This window comes from Podarcis melisellensis (genome assembly GCF_964234715.1).
Source record: "Podarcis melisellensis genome assembly, chromosome: 11".
Lineage (NCBI taxonomy): Eukaryota > Metazoa > Chordata > Lepidosauria > Squamata > Lacertidae > Podarcis > Podarcis melisellensis.
In genome coordinates this window covers 51,140,617-51,161,383 of record NC_138543.1, presented here as the reverse complement: position 1 = coordinate 51,161,383, position 20,767 = coordinate 51,140,617, and the positions used below count along the sequence as shown (strand labels likewise).

Here is a 20,767-nt window from a genome sequence, read left to right as displayed (position 1 = left end):
GCCAATGGAGAGTTGACATCAGTTGGGTCTGGTCCACTGCCCAACAATGATTCCCCACCTCTGTCCTGAAGGCTCCTCAGGCGGCCATTTGCTGAAGCTAAGCTGGTCTGGGACATTGCCTTGCTAGCTTGGAAGCTGGGCAGCTAGAGAGAGATTTGCTTGTAATTAAGTTAATTAAATAGTTTGCTTTGCCTCACAATACAGTATTAAGCAAGCTGAGGAGCCAGCTAGCTCAATGGGTATTACAGACATGTCCCACTCAAGAATTTAAGAAATTTAGAGGTATCATAGACATAGATGATCTCCAAATAACACCATATTAGAATTAGGAGTTCTGAGAAGCACATTACCAGGAGCCAAGGGGAAGCAGCAAGAGAAGGTGTGAGGAAGGTGAACAATTTGAATTTATTTATTATCCCTGTTCCCTTACTGTTAGCTGCCTGTCGCTAGCAGGCTTCCTCCTCTGTATGCTCATAAAAGCTGGATCAGGGCCAATGCTATCTGGGTAAAGGAGTAAAGATAATTCATCTGCAAATATTTGGCAGCAATCCCTGGGTATTTTTGCTTTGTAGGGTTGGATGCATGATCTTTAGCTATTTTTTGCTTCCCCGTTGCCCCAGTATTTATATATACTTTCCCCTTCTAATCTGTGCTACAAGTATGAGTGGGTGAATGTTGCATAATTGACACCCACTATTTGCTTAAAATGGGTATGTCTTGGTTTGCTTTGCTTGGTATTTTTTGTGAGTTTTTGGCCAGCAATTCTATGGCATTATCCAAACCAAAATTAAGCAATTTGACTAAATATGTCCTCCATTGTGAACCTCCTCACTGAAATTATGGGAAGTACAGCAAATCCAGTGAGTTGAATGGGATTCCCAGGTTAATGTGCACAACATCACAGCCATTAAAAAAAATGTCTATCTTTTATCAGGATTGTGCCCAAATTATTTGGATTAAAGATGTCCATCAATGTTATTAAACTTCTAAAGCCAAATACAAAAATAAATAACAACTGGGGGGGGGGGGACCAACTGCCCAGTGAGTTAATTAAATAGGTATGCAGGAATCTGCTTCAGACTAAATCAAGCCATTGGTCCATCTTTTGCAGTACTGTTTATGCTAACTAGTCATAGCTCTCCAAGGTTTTAGGCAGGGAACACTCCCTGGCCTTCTTGGAGATGCCAGGATTGAACCCAGGCCCTTCTGCATACAAAACAAAGCTACAACCTTTCCCTGCAGTTGAGCACCACAAAATATTATTTCCTGGATGTGGATAGTTCTTGTTTGATGATGATAGTGATTTTCATTAGTACAACACTTTGTAAATTATAATCATTTCTTCTGTCATGCTCCAGTGAAATATGTGACGCCCGAGAGTTAAGTCAAGGGAATCCACATTATTTAGGCAGCTGAGCACTTGAGAAGATCTCAGTATTAGTAAGAAGGAAAGTTTAAAAGTGAACATTACTGATATAGCTCCTCTCCTTAAGGAAGAATTAACGGGTCAAGAGACTTGATCACTCAGTAACCAGGCAGGTAGCAATTAACAATAATCTAAAGTTATGTTGGGACACGGGTGGCGCTGTGGGTAAAAGCCTCAGCGCCTAGGGCTTGCCGATCGAAAAGGTCGGCAGTTAACAACACTGAAGTGACCTCCCTGGGGTGCAAGCCCGGGCAGTGTGTGTGGAAGTCCTGGGCTGCCCAGATAACAAGACCCCCCTCTCAACCTTGCCGATGTGGTCCAAAGGAAAGCAGAGTAATACATTTGGCGCCAGCTTGACTGCAGGAGTTGCTGGAAGGAGGCATATGAGGCAAAATCTAACCATTTTAGGGACTCTAGTCTGGATTTGTGTAGGCTTTACTCCTTAGCTGTTTCTTCTCCTAAAGATTTCGCACAAGGCACTGGAGGTTTGGATCAGAGTTATCCTTCTCCTAGATGGACTCCCTTCCTAAGTTGATGAGCCCCATCTGCCCCTCACTTCCCTCTACAGCCCATTCAGAAATCATCTTCTTGACCATTAGACCCACTCTTGGTCTTATTTAGCAACTTGTACTTGTTTAGCAAGTACAAGGAATGTTTCTTACCACCCGCTTTTTATTCAGTATTGACAGAGAGAGGCTTTGGGACACAGCCTCCTGGATAATGGTGTTACCCCGAGTGAATTTCCACCCCACCCCGTCTCTCCCACTTCTTCATTCGTCATCCCTGTGGGTGCTGACAAGTGCCCTCTGCCTTTGAGCTCTCTGCTCTCCTACTTTCAAGGTGTGCCAGGTTCTGGGAGAGGAAGGGTCTGGAATGCTTTCTAAAGACACTGTGCCCATCAGCTGTCTCTCCCCTGTTGCTTCCTCCTCTTCCTCCTCTCCCATTATTTCCCAACTTTCCCCCTCATCCCCCTGTGATCTGTGATCTCTCTCAAACCCCTGTTGTAATTCTGAGCTGTCTTCCTCTTCTCTGGAAGGGTCAGGCTGGGGAGGCGGTCTCCACCATTCCTCCTCTGCCCAGTCCCTGACAAAAAACTATTATATCTTTTTTAAAAAATATATAAGATTTTTAGAGCACTTTATATATGCCTAACACATGTTTGAACTAAAGAGCACTAGGCCTGGTCTAAAGCAGTTAATTTGTCATCTTTTGGTCTTCCACTGAGGTCCAGTGCCGAGGGCCTTCTCGCTACGAGAAGCCAAGTTACAGGGAACCAGGCAGAGGGCCTTCTCAGTAGTGGCACCTGCCCTGTGGAATGCCCTCCCAGCAGATGTCAAAGAGAACAACTACCAGACTTTTAGAAGACATCTGAAGGCAGCCCTGTTTAGGGAAGCTTTTAATGTTTAATAGGTTATTGTATTTTAGTGTTCTGTTGGAAGCCTCCCAGAGTGGCTGGGGAAACCCAGCCAGATGGGTAGGGTATAAATAATAAATTATTATTAATTGTTTTTATTATTATTCCATGAGAGCTCTTGCCAAGGGTCCTGTCTGCATCCTGCAAGTCCCTTTGATTCTTCAGCTGTACATTAGATGGTTGCCAAAATCTGCTTTCAGGCCATTAATTCCAGCTGTGTTGTGTCTGTGCTTCTCCTACAGAACCAAGTTCCCACTACGTCATATCTTTGAAAGCCTTTAACAATGCTGGGGAGGGAGTCCCTCTTTATGAGAGTGCCACTACCAGATCTCTGACAGGTGAGTTGGAATGCTTGGCTGATATGATTGCCCATTTCTATCGCTAACTCTCTCGTAGCAACGCATGTGCTTAGGAAGCAGGGGATGTGTATGTAAGGTGAGTATATGCGTTTTTAATTGGATTACCTGCACTGATGAGTATAATGCACTAGATTGGATGTGGTGATCTTTAAAAGTTGAGAAAGTGTGTCAGGAGTGGCTCAGAAATGCATGAGCATTGCTTTCAGGTGCATGATTGCACTGACCCCATAGCGCTGCATCTGAGATGGCATCGTGCAATATAAATGTAGCTGTGTTACATATGTGTGATGACTTATCCACACATGAAAACAGCTTTTAAGCTTCACAGGGTTCCTTTGCATCAGAAAAAAAAACAAGAATGCTGGACGGAGGGGGTAACCTGTGGTCCTCCATATATTGTTGGGCTGAAGCTCACATCATCCCTGGCCATTGGCCATGCTGACTGGGGCTGATGGAGGTTGGAGTCCCCTGCTATCTGGAGGTCCACAGGTTCCCCATTTCTGATTAAGGCCATTCTGGCATTGCATGCAAAACAGAAGAAGAAGCAGATTGCTTGTTCCAAGGATGTTGCATGGGAGAATGGCATGGGGCAGAGCCTTGTGCTGGATCATTCACAGCACTGAATGCATGTTCATTCACACCTTCAGTTTGGTTCTTGAGCAATAAGCCATAAATGCCAGAATAGAGTAGGTACCTGAAAGGGGGAAGGATGTTCTTCTCCTGTTCTTTGGATGCACAACCAATGATTCCCTACATCTGTCATGTAGAACTGATGGGGGAACCCCGAATCACTGTGCATTGTGTGAGTTGTGTATCAATATGCATTGGAGATGGTCTACACAGCCTGCCTTCCATTCTTCAAGTCTACTGAACTCCTATAATCCTTTTACAAGACTCCACACACCCATGTCTGGGGATGGAAGTGGAGATGGAGAAAAGAGTCACCACAGCCTGAAATCCCGTGCTTCACCCAGACCATCATCTTTCATTGTCCTACAGCCTCAAAGTAACTGTAACCCTTGCAAGTTTCCAAGATGAAAGGAGGAGCTGCATGGTGTGCCTGCCTTCTTTGCTCCAAATGGATTGCAAATATATCCCACCACCATAACCATCTCCCCCACATGATTCTCTTTTGCCTCTGAGGTCACAAGTGGGTAAACCGTGTGTGCAACTGTTTATTAAGGTATTTCTATGCCACCCTTCACCGCAGGAAACTCATCGCAGTGTGCAAGCGAAATTAAATTCAACAAAACACAAATACAGTCATTACAACCAAGCCTCATAAAATACCTGCATAGCAAATACAGCAACAGTGTCTTATGTAAGAACTGGCTTGACCCATCACACCCCTCCCCTCCACCTCTAAAAGTCAGATGAAAGAAGTGTGTCTTCACCTGTGGCTGACACAAAGGCACTGTAGGGGCAAGGTACAGCTTGGGGGACGATGGATTTGACTCAGCAGACCTCTGTTTTTTATCACTAAATTAGAGAATCCATGCAGTGCCCAGTTGCCCAGTGCTCTTTGATAAGGACAAGTACTTATAATGCTGTGGAATGCGAGCTGAATAAATCAGTGAAGCTGTTAACACCTTTGGAAATAGCTGTATTTATTATTTACTATATATATTAGTTGCTTTCCTCACAAAAGGGACCCAAAGCAACTTGTAAAAATGGCTGAATTATAAAGACACACAAGCCTCTCCTTTCTCTTGCACCAACCTAGCCCCACCAAGTAAGGACTTATATCCTAACTTGAATCTGAAGCCTTCGGGGGAGAAGCTCCATAGAGTGACTCTCCTCCTGTTAGAGGGAATGCTGCTTTATTGCATTCTTTCAGTAACATTTCTTTCAGCACAAATATTATTCTTCTTGAATAACAGAAGACATTGGTGAAGTCTCTGAAATTGGCAACCTCAAGAGTTGCCATCTATCTTACCCTAGCACACAGAGAGACATGCTATCTTTGTGATGGTGGGAAGAAATGTCCCCATTCATTTCCATGGAGAACCTTCTTGTATCTATGTAGTATGGGTTTCTAAAAGATAAAGGGACCCCTGACCACTAGGTCCAGTCGTGGCCGACCCTGGGATTGCGGTGCTCATCTCACTTTATTGGCCGAGGGAGCCGGCGTACAGCTTCCAGGACATGTGTCCAGCATGACTAAGCTGCTTCTGGTGAACCAGAGCAGTGCACGGAAACGCTGTTTACCTTCCCGCCAGAGCGATACCTATTTATCTACTTGCACTTTGGCATGCTTTGAAACTGCTAGGTTGGCAGGAGCAGGGACCGAGCAATGGGAGCTCACCCTGTTGCAGGGATTCGAACTGCCAACCTTCTGATTGGCAAGCCCTAGGCTCTGTGGTTTAGACCACAGCGCCACCCGCATTCCTTGTTTCCAGGCTATGAAGTAACAATTGAAGGGATAATTTGCAAAGTCATGGTTCCCCAACTTTGAACTCAGGGATTATATGAGCCCTGAAGAACAGTTACGATGCTGAGAGGCTCCTTAATTTTTTTGCCCGTGTTGAAGGACCTCTTCCTCCCATGTATAGAAAGACCCCCTCCATAAATGTAATTAACTTTCTGTGAATAGACGTTACTTCCATTTTATGGAGTAAAACATTAGGATTCAGGCTATAGTATATTAACAAATTCTGTAATACTATTCCATTCTACTAATATGTAGTGCAAAATTTAAGATTAGAGAAAAGGGGTGTTTAGCCTTTGGCCAGCTTCATATGTTGCCATTACCTTTACATATGGATGGTAATTTCATCCAATGTGGTTCCTCTTTATAGATGTTATGGTGGTAGCATGGGGTTCAGTTCCACTGAAGCAAATGTGAATCAATCATTCTTCTTTCAGGGCATAAAAACCTGACCTTGCATGGATATTTTGGGATGGCAGTGGCAACCGACTCTGATCAAATTGACTCTGTGTGATGTCAACTGTTCCTTTGTCTAGATTTAAATTGAAGGACCAGTGACAGAGCTAAATGAAATGATTATACCTCTCAGAAATGATTACATTTGTGCTGCTGGCTATAAACTCCAGGCAGCCTTGTGACAATGTTCTCTAGTTGAGCAGTTTTACTTTTCAAAATGCCAGATCTGGGCATAATTTGAATATGTAAAGGCCACATTAGAAGAATTCTAACACTGTTGCCCCTCCAGAAATGGCTTTTTGTCATTCCTCCTATCATTTATAAGTTTTTCTAGGTTGAAAATAATCTGCCACAGCCAGCAAACGTCAGAGACACAGACAAGGGTCGGGCAGAGAGGTTGTACTTTGAGATGATATATTAGTACTAATTTAAGACACTGCCAGTTTTGCTCAGCTGTGAATAGCAGTCAGAACCATCCCCATCCTTTCTGAAGCATCATCTTCCTTCCACGCACATTTCCAGGCTGCTACTGAATGACACTAGAGTTGCAGTATTGGGTTCCAAGACACAGAATCAGTGTGCAATAGAAGCTATCTTTCAAGGGGATGTGAGAGCTCAGTGATGTCTGCTGAGATATAAGCCCCATAAAACTCAATGGAATTTACTCTCAAGAAAGTGTGTATTTGACAACAGCTTCAGTGAGCTAACACAGTGCAATGGCTAGGTGTACTGGGAACTCCCAGTGATACTCAGCTCTGACACGAACTCTTAATACTGTAAGTAGTCTTAAGCAAACCACTCTTTCATAGTCTCTCCCCTCCATCACCTGAAAGATGCTAATAATCGTGACCAGTTGTGAGCATTACTAAGACAATGTATGAGAAGTGCTTTGAACATTCCAACATGCCTTACAAATCCTAAGAATTATATCATATTTCCCCCCACTGGAGCAACATGTATAATTTGGTAGACAATTGTCGTCTTTCCTCGTGCAAAACCTATCTTGTTCAGAACTTTCCTAAAGTAGAGGAAAGTCAAGTCACTGAGAGCAAAGCAAGAAAGAACAGACTGAATAACAGAACACTAAGGTTGTTCATGAGGAATAGCTGGACCAAATTATAGCATGTTAGCTCCAAGTGGCAAACCATTCATTGCACCTATGAGTTTTGTGAAGTATTCCCATTAAAAGAAAAAAGTATTGGAAATCATAAAGAGAGAAAATCTATTATGTTTTCCAATCTTCACCCTTAAAAAAAACCCTCTCCTAAGAATAAAGTGATCCATACTCTAATAACTTCAGTATGTGGTGGTTTTCCATTGTAAATGCAACTTCTCCCCTCTGGTGGTTGCAAAGGTCGCCTCTCCCTCTTCTGTGCATGCAGGTTTTGAAACTTTTCTGAAAATATGTTTCGCAAAATGATCTAAGGTTAACTTTTTCTTTTAAAGGTTTTTTGAAGTACATGGTTCTATCAACAGTTGTGTGCCTAACCAGTGAATTGTTATTGTTATTGCTTTTGTTGTTAAAAATGTGGAATATAATCCCTACCAGAGAGTAGGGAACTGCAGGACAGGGAGTTGAATATGGCCCCCAGGCCTCTAGGTCTCTCTTGAGGCCACACTCAGTTCTCAAATAATGCCTCTTGTTTGCCTGAAGGATGGATGTTTAAGTGTGTAGAAACCTCTGGAATGTAGTCTTCTGTACCAAGGTAAGAATAACACCCATTGCTCTAGCCAACATTGCCTCCGCCCCCACCTATTTTAGTCTCTAACCCCATTGAGCATTGGTACTTGGCCCTTGAAAGGATGTCCCTTCAGGAATGTGGACCTCAGGTGGTGTCTACTTTGTGAGGAAGACAACGAAGAAATGAAATAGCCTTATAGAGGCAATGTCTTCTTCTACAAAAGGCCACTGAGATGAGCATCTTCTTAGTTCAATAAATCTGGACATGGGACAGAGTGTTTGTTGTACATCACATCCTTGAAGTTACTTTCCCAGCCTCTTTTAGTAGCTTGTAAAAATCCTTATGAACCTTTGTAGGTTAGACTTTTATATACATACATATTTTAAGCTGCGTCAGCAGGATTCAGCATCAACATCAGGACTCATTTTTGCAACGCTGAGAGTAGCAGCAAAAAAATAGAAACTTTCAGTATAAATAATGTCTTACCCTCCCCACCCCTAATGGGCCAATTTTTCCTGTAACTGTGGCCCACTGAGAGACCGTGCTGGAGATCAAATCTCCATTCAAAAGCTCATTAGGTGATCTTGAACAATTACCTCTCTTGGTTTAGCCTACTAAAGAGGGTTGATGGTGAGGGTAAATTGTCACAGAGTGACCATAGTCTACTTTTGCACATCTGAGAACAAAAGAAATTGCTTCAAGGTCAAAGGATGTGTTTTCCAGACTGGCTGATCCAAAGCATAAATTAAGAAATTGACAGCCATGTGTGGATGCAAAGGAGGCCTCGCTTAAGGATTCAGGGGCCCTTTGGCAAGAGATCACTAGTGCACTTCCTTAAAAGTGACAGGGTGTAAAAATGGAGAAAGCTCTCTTAAGTATGGAGTGCAGAGTCTCCTGCAAACCCATTCCCTTCAAATCCTCAATATCATACGGATGACTCTGGAGGAACATAATTGTACCACAACGCAGTGAGAACCCAGGGAAGACACAGACCATACCAGAGATACTTTCACTGCCTCCATTTCCCCACAAGAAGCTCAGCTGGTTCCCTGGTGAACCTTGAGCCCTTGGCCAATGACAAATCATGCAAGCCCCAAGCACTGGCTCTGGTGTGAAAATGTGTGTGGTCAAAACAACAAACAAAACGAGGAAACATGCTCCATTTTCTTTCACTGAGGGCACGCAATTACTAAATGTCACCTGTCAGTGTGCCAACATAAACGAGTGACAATATTCTGGGGATCAAGTTTTTGGTTCAAGTTTTTAGGGTCCTCTTTTTTCAAACACCAGTGGACAGGGGTGCCAACTTGAATAAAATATTGGGGATCCATGTAAGCCCCGCCCTACATAACCACACAACATTTGAATGGCAATGCTCATACACTTTGGGGGACCCTGGCCCCCTCAAATATTTTATTGGGAGTGAAGGGACCTTGGCCCCTAGCAGTTGGCTCCTATGCCAATGGATTAGATTACTGAGATGCCTCTGGTTTTGCTGCTTAGCAATGAAATAGCTCAAAATCCAAATCATCCCAATGGACTCCAACCATTAATATTGCTAGACTGGATTATTATTATTTTCACTGTGTCATATGCAAGAGGCCTTCAAATTGCTAGATCTCCCAAGGCAGATAAAATGTAAAAGGAAGATGTAAAGTGTTTCATATATTTAATGTACAACACACATTACCTTTTGGCTAGAGCCATGGAAACTTGCAATATTGCATCTATAAATTTTTCTATCACTTCATTTTTGAGGGTGGGAGAATGGATGTTTGGTTTACAAGTGGAACTTGAAAGCTCTAAGAACAAATGGGTAATATTCTCCATTATTCTCCAACAGAGGCATAAATCACGTTGCATAGTCTACTTGAATTTCATGCACAAATGAAAATTTGGCATGTTCTGTTCTGTACTGAAGTTTCATAAGGTAGTCCTCAAGGATGAAAAAGTGGGGAGGGGAAACCCCCACAGTAATATACCCACTCTGCCCAAATTTATGGTTCTGCATAAATTTCCGATAGCATTTTTCTCTTGGGTGTTTTTATTTTTATTCAAAACACTGCTGTACTGCTTGATAATTGTTTGGAAAATTTGCAGAACTAATTGCTTTTATAAAATGTACTTTTTAAAAAAGACATACAGCTAGATAGACAGACACAAAGGAAATGATCTAATACTCAACTAGGAAATTTCACAGATATTGATACTTTGATTTGACTTCTACAAGTATGACTCCTTATCCACTTCACCCAGAATAGTATAATGAATTTGCTAACATAAAATTAATTAGCCTAGTTCAGGTGTAATGGGATTTGATGTAATAGGAAACCAAGCTCTCAGACTTGTATACTTCCCTCTCCCCTTCTTTCTTACCTCTGGTTGTAAACTAACCACAGTGCTCTATGACATCCAAATGCAGGTAACTGTGGTTAGTGAAATCTAGCCAGGATCAAAATGTAGTGTTCTGAAAGCATCATTTGATAAACAAACCACAATCTCCAGAGTTAAGCCATCACAGGAAATTGTGGTTTCTAAATTGAGGTTCATTTAAAAAAGCTGAACCGGGGACTTTTGATCTTCTCATCTGGCATGTGAAAAAGGAAAAGTGTCAGGGAGACAACAGAAGCCAAAGATTGATGCTGACTCAATGTGTGGTGTAATCTCCACCATTTCAAAAAACATGCATCAAAAAGCAGAGAACTCAAGGGAGCTTCAAAACTGTAATCCAGATCTGCCAAATTCAAAAAATGTTTGAAATGCTATGCTTTTTATATATTCTGCAGTGTGTTCACGAAACCCCAGAATGTACTCTGAAGGTTGTTGGAATGTGACAATTTGTGCCTTCAAAATGTCTGCTTCCATGGCCTAGAGATTGTCATGCCACGTAGCGCATTGTAAAGGCAAAAGGCTCAGCTGAGGCCCAGAAGAAGCAGTGCTGTTTAGTCCTCAAGCAGTAGACAGACACGATTCTGAACAAATCAATTATCCATCTGTAGCCGTGAATCACTTTTAACAGCATCAAACTAACAAAAATGGATCACCGTCGCAATTAACTGCATATTCCCTAACCCTCCCCACAATTTACACATTCAACAGAGGCAAATACATTTTCCCCAAAATACACACAGCTTTACTTACCTTCTCTGAAAATTTGGATTGGGTTGTATCCAACACTGCCATTCCACAACAGATTTCCACTCCTGCCTTGGAATATTCTCCTCTTCTCCACTGCAGCTCTCTACTGCACTTTCAGAAAGGTTACGGGACCCTCTGGAGGAGATTTGGAAGGCGTGGGGAAGGAAGAGGAAGGTGAAGTCCCAAGCAAAACATGACTTGCACAGCTTTAGTATTAATGTTTGATCCTGGTTTCATCCTGCTGTCCCAGCTGTTGTTGCTTCTCAGCACCATTTTCTTATTTTTAACTTGTCCTCACTGACCAATGGACCTTATTTACAATTTAATTTTCTGCGTGAGGTCACATTGTTCTGTTTACAAATATCATTTATCCTATCTCATCAAATGTAGTCTCATGATGCTGTAAGCAAAATCGCTGGAATCATTACAGAATCACTGCGGAATTACTTGAATGCAGTAAGTGAGAGCAAGGCTGGTGGGTGAGGACATGGAGTAACAAAAACATCACAGTGGAGAACAGCATCACAACACAGCAGATATTTTCAATGAGCCCTGAAAGTAGTCATAAAGAGAAACGCATTTCAATGCTCACAATAATGAGGAAAAGCAAGACAAATAGTTTTGGCTCAGGACTAATCCCCCACACAAAAGCCCATACTGTTCTGACTTCCCTGAAAACAAAATGTTAAGCAGATGGTACAATGTTCAGAGAACAAATTATCGAGCAATTCTGAAAGAGAGAGGCAGTATTACAGGTAACTATAACATGCACTGCATTTACAAAACAAGGCTTTCAAATAACTTCTGCTTTAGGACATTGTAGGGAATTAAAAAAAATAACGCATCGATTATGTGTTTCCTTGAAAAGGCTTGTGGATCATTCTGAAAACACACCAAGTATTGCAACTTCACTGGGAGAAAAGAAAGCAAAATAGTGTAATGAAAATGCATACGATTATGCCTTTAATGTTGGTTTGCTCTTGACAAATTAATGTGAGTTAACTTGTTGCTCATGTATTTTTCAATTAATGGCTGTTTGTTTGTTTTTCTCCTGTTCCTATATTCTCCTCCCATCATCTTTATTGCCATACATTTAACCCATTGTGATGTGTATCTCACTGGTGGCTGTTTATTTATTTGTTTCTTTGACGATGCTGTTCTTTATTTTGATTTGTGGTATGCTCATTTTTTTTCTGGTGGCTTTTGTGACCCAGATCCCATTGACCCATTAGAAGTTGATTTTTATCCTTTGCTTGATGATTTCCCTACCTCAGTCCCAGATATCTCCACCCCCATGCTCCCACCAGTAGGTGTCCAGGCTGTCGCGTTAACCCACGACGCCGTGAGGGTCAGCTGGGCAGACAACTCTGTCCCCAAGAATCAAAAGACAACAGAGGTTCGGTTTTACACGGTCCGATGGAGAACCAGCTACTCTACCAGTGCTAAATACAAGGTGAAGTTTCGCTGTAGTAATGAACGGGCTTCTCTTTCTGAATCCCAACATGTGCTCAAAAAACCATCTAGATGGGCATGTCATGAGCTGGGCTCTACATACCCCACAGTTCCAGAAACCATGGTTTCATACTGCTGGGCAGAAATGGGGAATTTGTGGTGCTCCAAACATTATTGAACTCCAGCTTCCATTAGCTCCAAGCAGCAGGAATGATAGACTGTAACCCAACAATGTGTAGAGATTCTCCACTGCTGATGTGAAGGATTGCTTGAGAATGGGAGCCTCATGAGGCATTGGCCACTAATTTTCAAACTTATCTTCACACCCATGGGGACCAGAATCTTTATAGCTAAGCACTCCGAGATAATTTCAGCTTCCATTTCCGCTTTCATAAACAAAACTGTCTACGCAACGCACCCCACCAGAGGCTCTGTTTTGTGGCCAAGATTAGGGGGGGCAGCAAACAACATGTGTGTATTGTGCACCATGCACCCATGATGTTATGTGCCCAGCATGCATTGTGCATAATGTTGCATCATCGGAAGGAGGACGAGCATGGAGCCCACCACAGCATGGCTTTCTCTCTTGCGTTCAGGAGGAGCCAGCCACTGAACCGCTCTGCGCTTGACTCCATGCTTGGCCTCCTTCTGCCCCTCAATACTGAGGGGGGCCAAAGACACTTCTGCCCCTAGGAGTTGGCACACTTGACCCCTGCCCACTTGTGAAGAGGGTCACTGAATCCTCAAGAGCAATGGAAAATGTGGGAACTAAGCTGCGTTCATGGGAACATAGGAAGCCGCCTTCTACCAAGGCAGGTCATTGGTCTGGCTAACTCAGAATTTTCTACACTGATTGGCATCAGCTTTCCAGGGTTTCATGGAGGAGACATAGCTGAACCTACCGGGAGATTCTGGGGATTAAACCTGAGAACTTCTGCATGTGAAGCAGATACTCTTCCAAAGGGCTACATCCCTTCCTGAGTTGTTCCTTAATGCTCTAAAGTTGCAGAATAGTCCATTATCCTCACTGCTGGCTTCCTCTGGTTCTGCTGCTCATTTTCATACTTCAAGATAAAAACTTGCCATTCTCAAGTGGGTCCTTAATGCAACCTTAAACAAGAGATAGATGAGGAGAAATATTGTATTGCCAAAATCCCAAAATACCTATTAGGACCCTTCTGTTTGCCTGTTCTTAGCACACTTCCATCAACAAGATGAATAATGCATTGTCCTCCATAAAACGTGTGATCAAAAGCACACACTTAACCAAGCCAAAGCACAAACAAGCACAAGGTATTAACATCAGAACTTTTTATAAGAGCATCGGTACATATTTACCCACGAGGCAGCAGAGGTGTTTTCGATCACCTGATTAAATATGTAGGAATGCGGCTCAGAATGTCCTTGTTGCAAAGGACAGGTAAATAAGCATTATTATGTGTGTGTGGGTTTTTTAAAGGAACAACTTCTTCAATAAAGTGAGTGTTATAGGTCCCAGGTAGGGTTTAATATAATATCAAAAAAGTAATTCAAACCAAAGTAGTCCAGTAACATTTTTAAAAACTTGTTTGTCCCATAAAGGGCATGCAATGTCTCAGCCCAGTTTGGATAGGCTAGGACACTGCTTTTTCACAACGTGTGGTGGGGAAAAAGTTGGTCCCTGGGGTGCACCAGCGTAGAGCTGAACTGGGATGTCCTCTCCCCCATGTTTACAAGTCCGTTTTCAGGTTAGGGAGTTGGGTGAGGGGCTTTTTAATTGTCCTTCCATTTTTCCTGAATTTCTTAGCATTTATGGTCCCCAGGGAGCATGCAATGCAATGTCAAAGCTTGATGGATGGGAAATAATCAAGGGATGGGATACAGTTGAAGAGAAGGAAGACCCAGAGTAAAAAGGGATGGATATTAGCAAATACAGTTACAAATAATTGTATTTGAAGAATAGCAAATGGGGGGGACGGGACTGATCAATAGGTTTGTGAGAATGGAAGGTTTTGAGGAACAATTTGAAGAAAGGAGCGTCCCTGATAAGTGAGGGTCCCTGAATGAGGAACTAGCCTCAAAATATCATTCTCAAAGTTGGTTTTCCATCAGGAATATAGCATGATTGTCCTTTATACCTATATTTTCTGTCCCACCCCCCTTTATAGTCCGCAGACACAACAGCCTTGAGTCACACCGTATCGGGACTGAAGCCAAATACCATGTATGAGTTCTCAGTCATGGTCACGAAAGGTCGAAGGTCGAGCACATGGAGTATGACAGCTCATGCTACTACTTACGAGGCAGGTATGTCTCCATTAGATTTCTTCCCCCAGTGTTTTCAAATGCTGGCAAGTTTATTTTAATGGCTTCCACTACAACCACCCACTTCCACTGCTAACACAGATTGCATTTTCCTTTGGCCACATTTTACTGTGTTGCTGCGAAAAGCACGACACATTCTAGGGGGAAGCACGGCAAAACAGGCCCATCACCTAGCAGCTGCTTTTTGGCTCCTATCCAGGATTGCTGCACTTTAATAAATGGGTTAGGTAGTATTTACAATACTACGCTGCATAAATGCAGTGAACTTCAAAGACCTTTCCGGCTAATGATGAGGCATCATTGCAATTCATTTTTCAAAAGAGCCCAAGATCAGATGAAAACATGTGTAGAAATCCTCTTTTATTATTAGAAAGAGAGAAGTCCGTGTTCTGTACTAATTTATCAAGTGCTCAAGTAGTCTGACTGCATCCAAGCATGGATGTATGAAGGCAAAGTTTTGTTTTGAAACCGTATTACCCCTCTCTGTTCTAACTACATGCAAAAATCAGTGAAAAAAGGCAACCATGAAGAATACAACGTCTTGAGTTGTTCTTATATAACTTCCTCGGTGTTTTGAATTATTTGCATATATATTCAGGCACTTTCAGGTTCTAAGCTGTCATTTCAGATAACCACTCTGCAGCCTGACGATAGTTTAATGACTGCTGATTGCATTTATTTTTTCAGCTGCTGTCTTTATCTATTGTACAGGAATTGTTGTGTTTTAAACTGAATTTTATTGTTCCAAAATAGCTATGGCGAAGGGTAGGTTATAAATATTATAAATATTAATCATATTGGGCAACATCCAAACCTAAATAAATCACATTTATTTAGATTGGTGCTGCATATACAACAGTTTAATGTATTGCTTTGGGGTTTCTGTTTCGAAGCTGGGAATATTGATTTCACAGTAGGTAAGCGCAGAATATTCTCAAACAGTACTTTGCGTGTATATTTTCACTTTGTGTTCAAGCCCTTCTTGTTGCCATTGTTTACCCCCTAACTATTACACTTTCAATGTCAGCATAACCATATCCCCTCCCTCATTCCTGGTTCATTCATGAGTCCTGGATCTCCACCAATCAGAGGTCATATAACAAATACCAGTGCCTCACAATGGCTCTTTTACACACTCATTTCCCATTAATACGCCTAACAAATGGAGGGGGTAGATGAACCACAGCTTGCAGTTCTGCCCTCAGCCTCTGGATCCTCCCTTGGAGTTTGAAAACTCAGGGCAATCTCTAAAAGGGAAATCTAGAGCTGTAACTGCTCTTTAAATTTAGACTTCCTCCACTGTTAGGGACCTTGCACAACTAGGGTCCCCAATCATACATTCCTGTAGATGCCCCCTTTTCAGATGTTCTGCACAACATGTTGATGTCAGCCTGGGGACAGTGGTCGGGAACTGTGCTTACAGTCACAGAACTAGTGTGGTGTAGTGGTTAAGAGTGGTGGACTTGTAATCTGGTGAATAGGGTTCACTTCCCCACTCCTCCACATGCAGCTGCTGGGTAACCTTGGGCTAGTCACACTTCTCTGAGGCCTCTCAGCCTCACTCACCTCACAGAGTGTTTGTTGTGGGGGAGGAAGGGAAAGGAAATTGTTAGCCGCTTTGTGACTCCTTAAGGGGAGTGAAAGGCTGGATATCAAGTCCAAACTACTACTACTACTACTACTACTACTACTACTACTACTACTACTATTCTTCTTTTTCTTCTTCTTCTTCTTCTTCTTCTTCTTCTTCTTCTTCTTCTTCTTCTTCTTCTTCTTCTTCTTCTTCTTCTTCTTCTTCTTCTTCTTCTTCTTCCTCTCATGCAACCCCCTTCATGTATAGGGTATACAGAGCCAACCTTTGACTACATCCTGACATCAGTATGGGGAAATGGGTGAATGTTTTCAGAAGCTCTGTTAATTTTCCTTTTTAAATAAGATTTTCAACCACGTGTTATTAGTTTCAGCAGGCTTAATTAGGTGCTGCTAATGAGCAACTCTCCATTGTCAGCCTCCTAAATTTTCCTTTAAGGTACAGTTCATCCCTGTATTGTTGTTAAGAAATAGCTCCATCCCCTCTCTCTTTTGCCTAGCCTCCTGGACTAGATTTCCAAAACTCTTGGGGAGATAAAGGGGTATGTGGAAAAGACAAGGAAAAAAGTAGAGGAAAGAGAAGAGCAGGGATCAAAGAAAGGTTTTTTCTGCCTTTATACTGCCAAATGTTTTGTCCTTGGTCAGGCAGCCAAGAAGACAGTCACCCAGAAGCTGATCTTGGATGTCATGAAAGGGCAACTAATCATTAGCTATTTAATTTATTGTTGTTGCATTTTTTTTGTAGCAGGGAGGGGGAAGAGGCCCCTGTGGGATGCTCTTCTCAAGTGTCCAAATAATTCATCTAGCCTTGAGTGGAATGCCAACTTTGCTGCCCCAACTCAGGCAAGCAAAATTCCTTGCCTACCTTCAGAAGCCCTCACATTTAAGAAGTGTATGGCATAAAAGCTGGCAACATTGCATTGCAGGGGGTTGGCCTAGATGACCCTCGGGGTCCCTTCCAACTCTACAATTCTATGATATGTCCAAATGAATTGGCTGTTACTATACCTCACTCTGCCTAAATGGCAGTTCTGGCCCTGCTTATTAGTACCTTTGTTGCACACTGTGCCCAATGTTGTTTAGCTTTCATTTACAATATGTCACCTTACGCATTTATCTGTTGTTCTTGTTTTTTGCCTTCTCCTAAGCCCCAACCTCTGCTCCCAAGGATTTGACAGTCATTACTCGAGAAGGGAAGCCCCGGGCTGTCATTGTCAGCTGGCAACCTCCATTAGAAGCCAACGGGAAAATTACTGGTAAGGTCCTCTCACCTTCTATGTCTTCTTTTCCTTTTCACACCCAATACATAGAGTTGTGAGCTTCTAAACAGAGCCCACCACAAAATCATGGGGGTTTGGGGGGTAGGGATGAGTGGAACAGAAGCATCACTCTCCATAAACACACTGGGGGTTCAAGTCTCTATTCCAGGCTACAAACGTTTCTGCCCTGATCTCTTTTTCTAGCCTGAGTTTCTAATAGTGTCCCCAGAGTCAGCAAGGAAATAGACTATCCCCCTTCAAGAGCCACTCCAGGAATCAAGTTGGAAATACAGGACCACAAAATTGGGGTGGGAATCTAGTCGAGATAAATTCCATATGCAAGACCCCCCCCCCCCAATGGCACGGAATTTGCTATCAGTGGAAACGCCACAAAAATGGCAGTGCTGTCAAGTTTGGGGGCATATTTTCTAAGGAAGGATCGGTCTATTTCTAGTTCATGTCAATCTCAATATGTGTTTATTGATAAGTCTGTTGCGTCTAAGAATGGGGAAGGCATTCAATCCAGTCCACATTTAAAAGCAAACTTAGCTAATTTGCACATTCTGCAGCTATACGTGAATCGAAACATTGCCATCTTTTGAAAGTCATGCGTACCTGAATTTTGCAATGCGCTTCCCTGACCAAGTAATGTGCACATCAATTAATAGACCAGGGTAAAGTGTGCATATGAATGCAGATATTAGTGAAAATAACATTGCAATTCATTATGTTATGGGGAAATAGCTTTACAAAAATGTAAGGAAGTGTTGCATATAAAAATGTGTGTGTAGTGGGAGAAATCTGTGAAAATTGTGAAGAATTTTCATAAGAACTTCTCTCTCTTTTTTAAGCAAACTGATATGGCAATGCACAGAACTGAACTTAAGATTGGGAAAATGAGAAACTGGGAGTGTCCAAAATGTGCATATTCACCTGTCCTTATTTGTGCTCCATTCTTGCATTAATCTGACCCGCCCCCATAACAAGCTGAATAAAAATCCTTATCAAATACAGATTGAAATATATAATTAAATATGCATTTGATCACAGCACCATGCTTCTAAATAACCATTGCTGGGAAAGAACAGTGAAAGAGGGCTGTTAACACTGTGTGCTCTACCTATGCATCTCTCATCAGCCTTTAGCTGCCCACTGTGGAAAGCAGGATGCTCTGACTCATTGAGATAGGCTCTCCTTGCCTACTTATATACTCCATAACTAGCATAAGAGTACATGCCCATTTTGCTTACCTTACTGGGGCAGCTGTATCATTGCCAAATCCAGGTGAGAATTGAACAGGCTCCAGGTTCTATCCACTGCTGTTCCTACACAGAGCAGACCCATCAAAACTAATTCATTTCATTGGTTCTACCCTGAGTAGAAGTTCGTCGGATACAGCCCAGCGCAGCTAGACACTATAGGGAAGTGGTTTTGCGCAGAGCTCCCATAGTTGGGAGAAAATTCCAGCCGCTATTTTTGTTGGTTTGTTTTTTTTTAATTCCAGCTGGCAAAAGGGTCCAGTAATTAATTCAATGCAAGGGAGAGTTGATGAGAAAGGAACAAAGTGAGTCCTTGGTTTTTCATGGAAGAAAATACTGAATGCATTAAAAAGAACATGGCCCTCCAGAGCAAAGGTCTTCCGATGTGTTCTGCTCAGTGGCAATTAGGGATAGCTAATAATAAGCAGGCTGTTTGACAATAATGTAAAACATAACGTACATAATGATAGGGTGCCTGGCCTGACACATTATGGTAAGATTTATTGGTGGATATTTAACTTTGTAATAGCAAGGTAAGGCACTGATGATCTGAAACCCTTTAATACTGACTGACAAGTTCTGAGCTTAATGAATGGTGTACAATGACAGACCTTATCCCCACAAATATTGCCGTAACATCGCTGCCTAATTAAGATCTCCATTAGGAGTCTGTAATGCTAATTTGCTATGAAAAATAGAACAGAGCTGCTTTTAAAAGAAACAAATAAATAAATGAAAACCCAGAGATGTTGCATTTAAATGACGCCTTTAGGCTATTAATGAATATCTCCAAAGCATGTGATTATGATGAAGAATATTGTGCAGCGTATGAAATGTGCTGACTATGACCTCGTAGATTGGAACAATGGAGTTAGAGATCTGAAAACCTCTCACTCACAGTGTATATTTACATGTCTGGAGAAGGGGGGGGGGAATCAATTATCCTAATCCAGCAACTTTATTCTGTGTGGAAGGAGACACTGACAGTGCATTCCTATGCATGTCTACTCAGAAATACTGTAAGTCTCATTGAGTTCAATGGAACATTCTCCCAAACCCATAATAAACCATTGCATCTAAATGCTAGGACTGAAATCTGTTTGAGCAAAAATGAGACTATATACTGACACACATCCAGATGCTTTCTGGGTAACCCACTTGCTCACTCTGCCTGGAGAGAGGCATGCACAGGAGGAGAGTATTAGAATTCTCCCCTTCCCTGCCAGGCCATCTTTGTGTAAATGCAAATATGTGGCTGTTCTACCTGCCAAGCAGCCCTTCCCTTATGCCTTGGCTTAGTGCGTCTACCAGAACACTCTTTTGCACACAGACTATCTGCAGCAGGAACATCAATAGTCTGCACACTGAGAGGCTGGGAAGGAGCAAGCCACTAGATGTACCATGGTGAGATGCAGAAGTCCCTGAAGTCAATGGAAGCTTTACTGTGCATGTGGTGGGATCTGTGTGTGCACATTAACATGCCTTGCGTTGGGCCTTCTGGTGTGCTCTCATGCAAGTAGTGATAACAAGATTCCAGCAAGACAGACTTGAGCACCTAGCACAAGGTCTCAGGAAGCCCTGGTGGCCCAAGATGGTGAGGTGCCATCCTGGTGCCCCCTCCCACTTCTAGTAAACTTCCCAAGCAGTGATCAGGGCTGCCTCCCCACTTTTCTCAATTTTTACCAGGGTACCCTGCAAATTGGGGACACGGGTGGCGCTGTGGGTTAAACCAGAGAGCCTAGCACTTGCCAGTCAGAAGGTTGGCAGTTCGAATCCCTGCGACGGGGTGAGCTCCCGTTGTTCGGTCCCTGCTCCTGCCAACCTAGCAGTTCGAAAGCACGTCAAACTGCAAGTAGATAAATAGGTACTTCTCTGGCAGGAAGGTAAACAGTGTTTCCGTGCGCTTAGTCATGCTGGCCACATGACCCGGAAGCTGTATGCCGGCTCCCTCGGCCAATAAAGCGAGATGAGCGCCGCAACCCCAGAGTCGGCCATGACTA

General features: G+C 42.6%; 1 protein-coding gene across 2 annotated transcripts in view; it reads left to right on the top strand.

Annotated features, from left to right (window-relative positions):
* Positions 1 to 20,767, top strand: part of DCC (DCC netrin 1 receptor) — a 934,061-nt gene that overhangs the window by 813,377 nt on the left and 99,917 nt on the right. Inside the window, exons 16-19 of one of the 2 annotated variants that reach the window (XM_081929563.1) lie at positions 3,083 to 3,178; positions 12,178 to 12,356; positions 14,503 to 14,641; positions 17,398 to 17,505. In XM_081929563.1, coding sequence (XP_081785689.1) covers positions 3,083 to 3,178; positions 12,178 to 12,356; positions 14,503 to 14,641; positions 17,398 to 17,505 — 522 coding nt within the window. Of the gene's footprint in view, positions 1 to 3,082; positions 3,179 to 12,117; positions 12,357 to 14,502; positions 14,642 to 17,397; positions 17,506 to 20,767 lie in introns of both variants that reach the window. The other variant, XM_081929562.1, reaches the window with a different exon arrangement.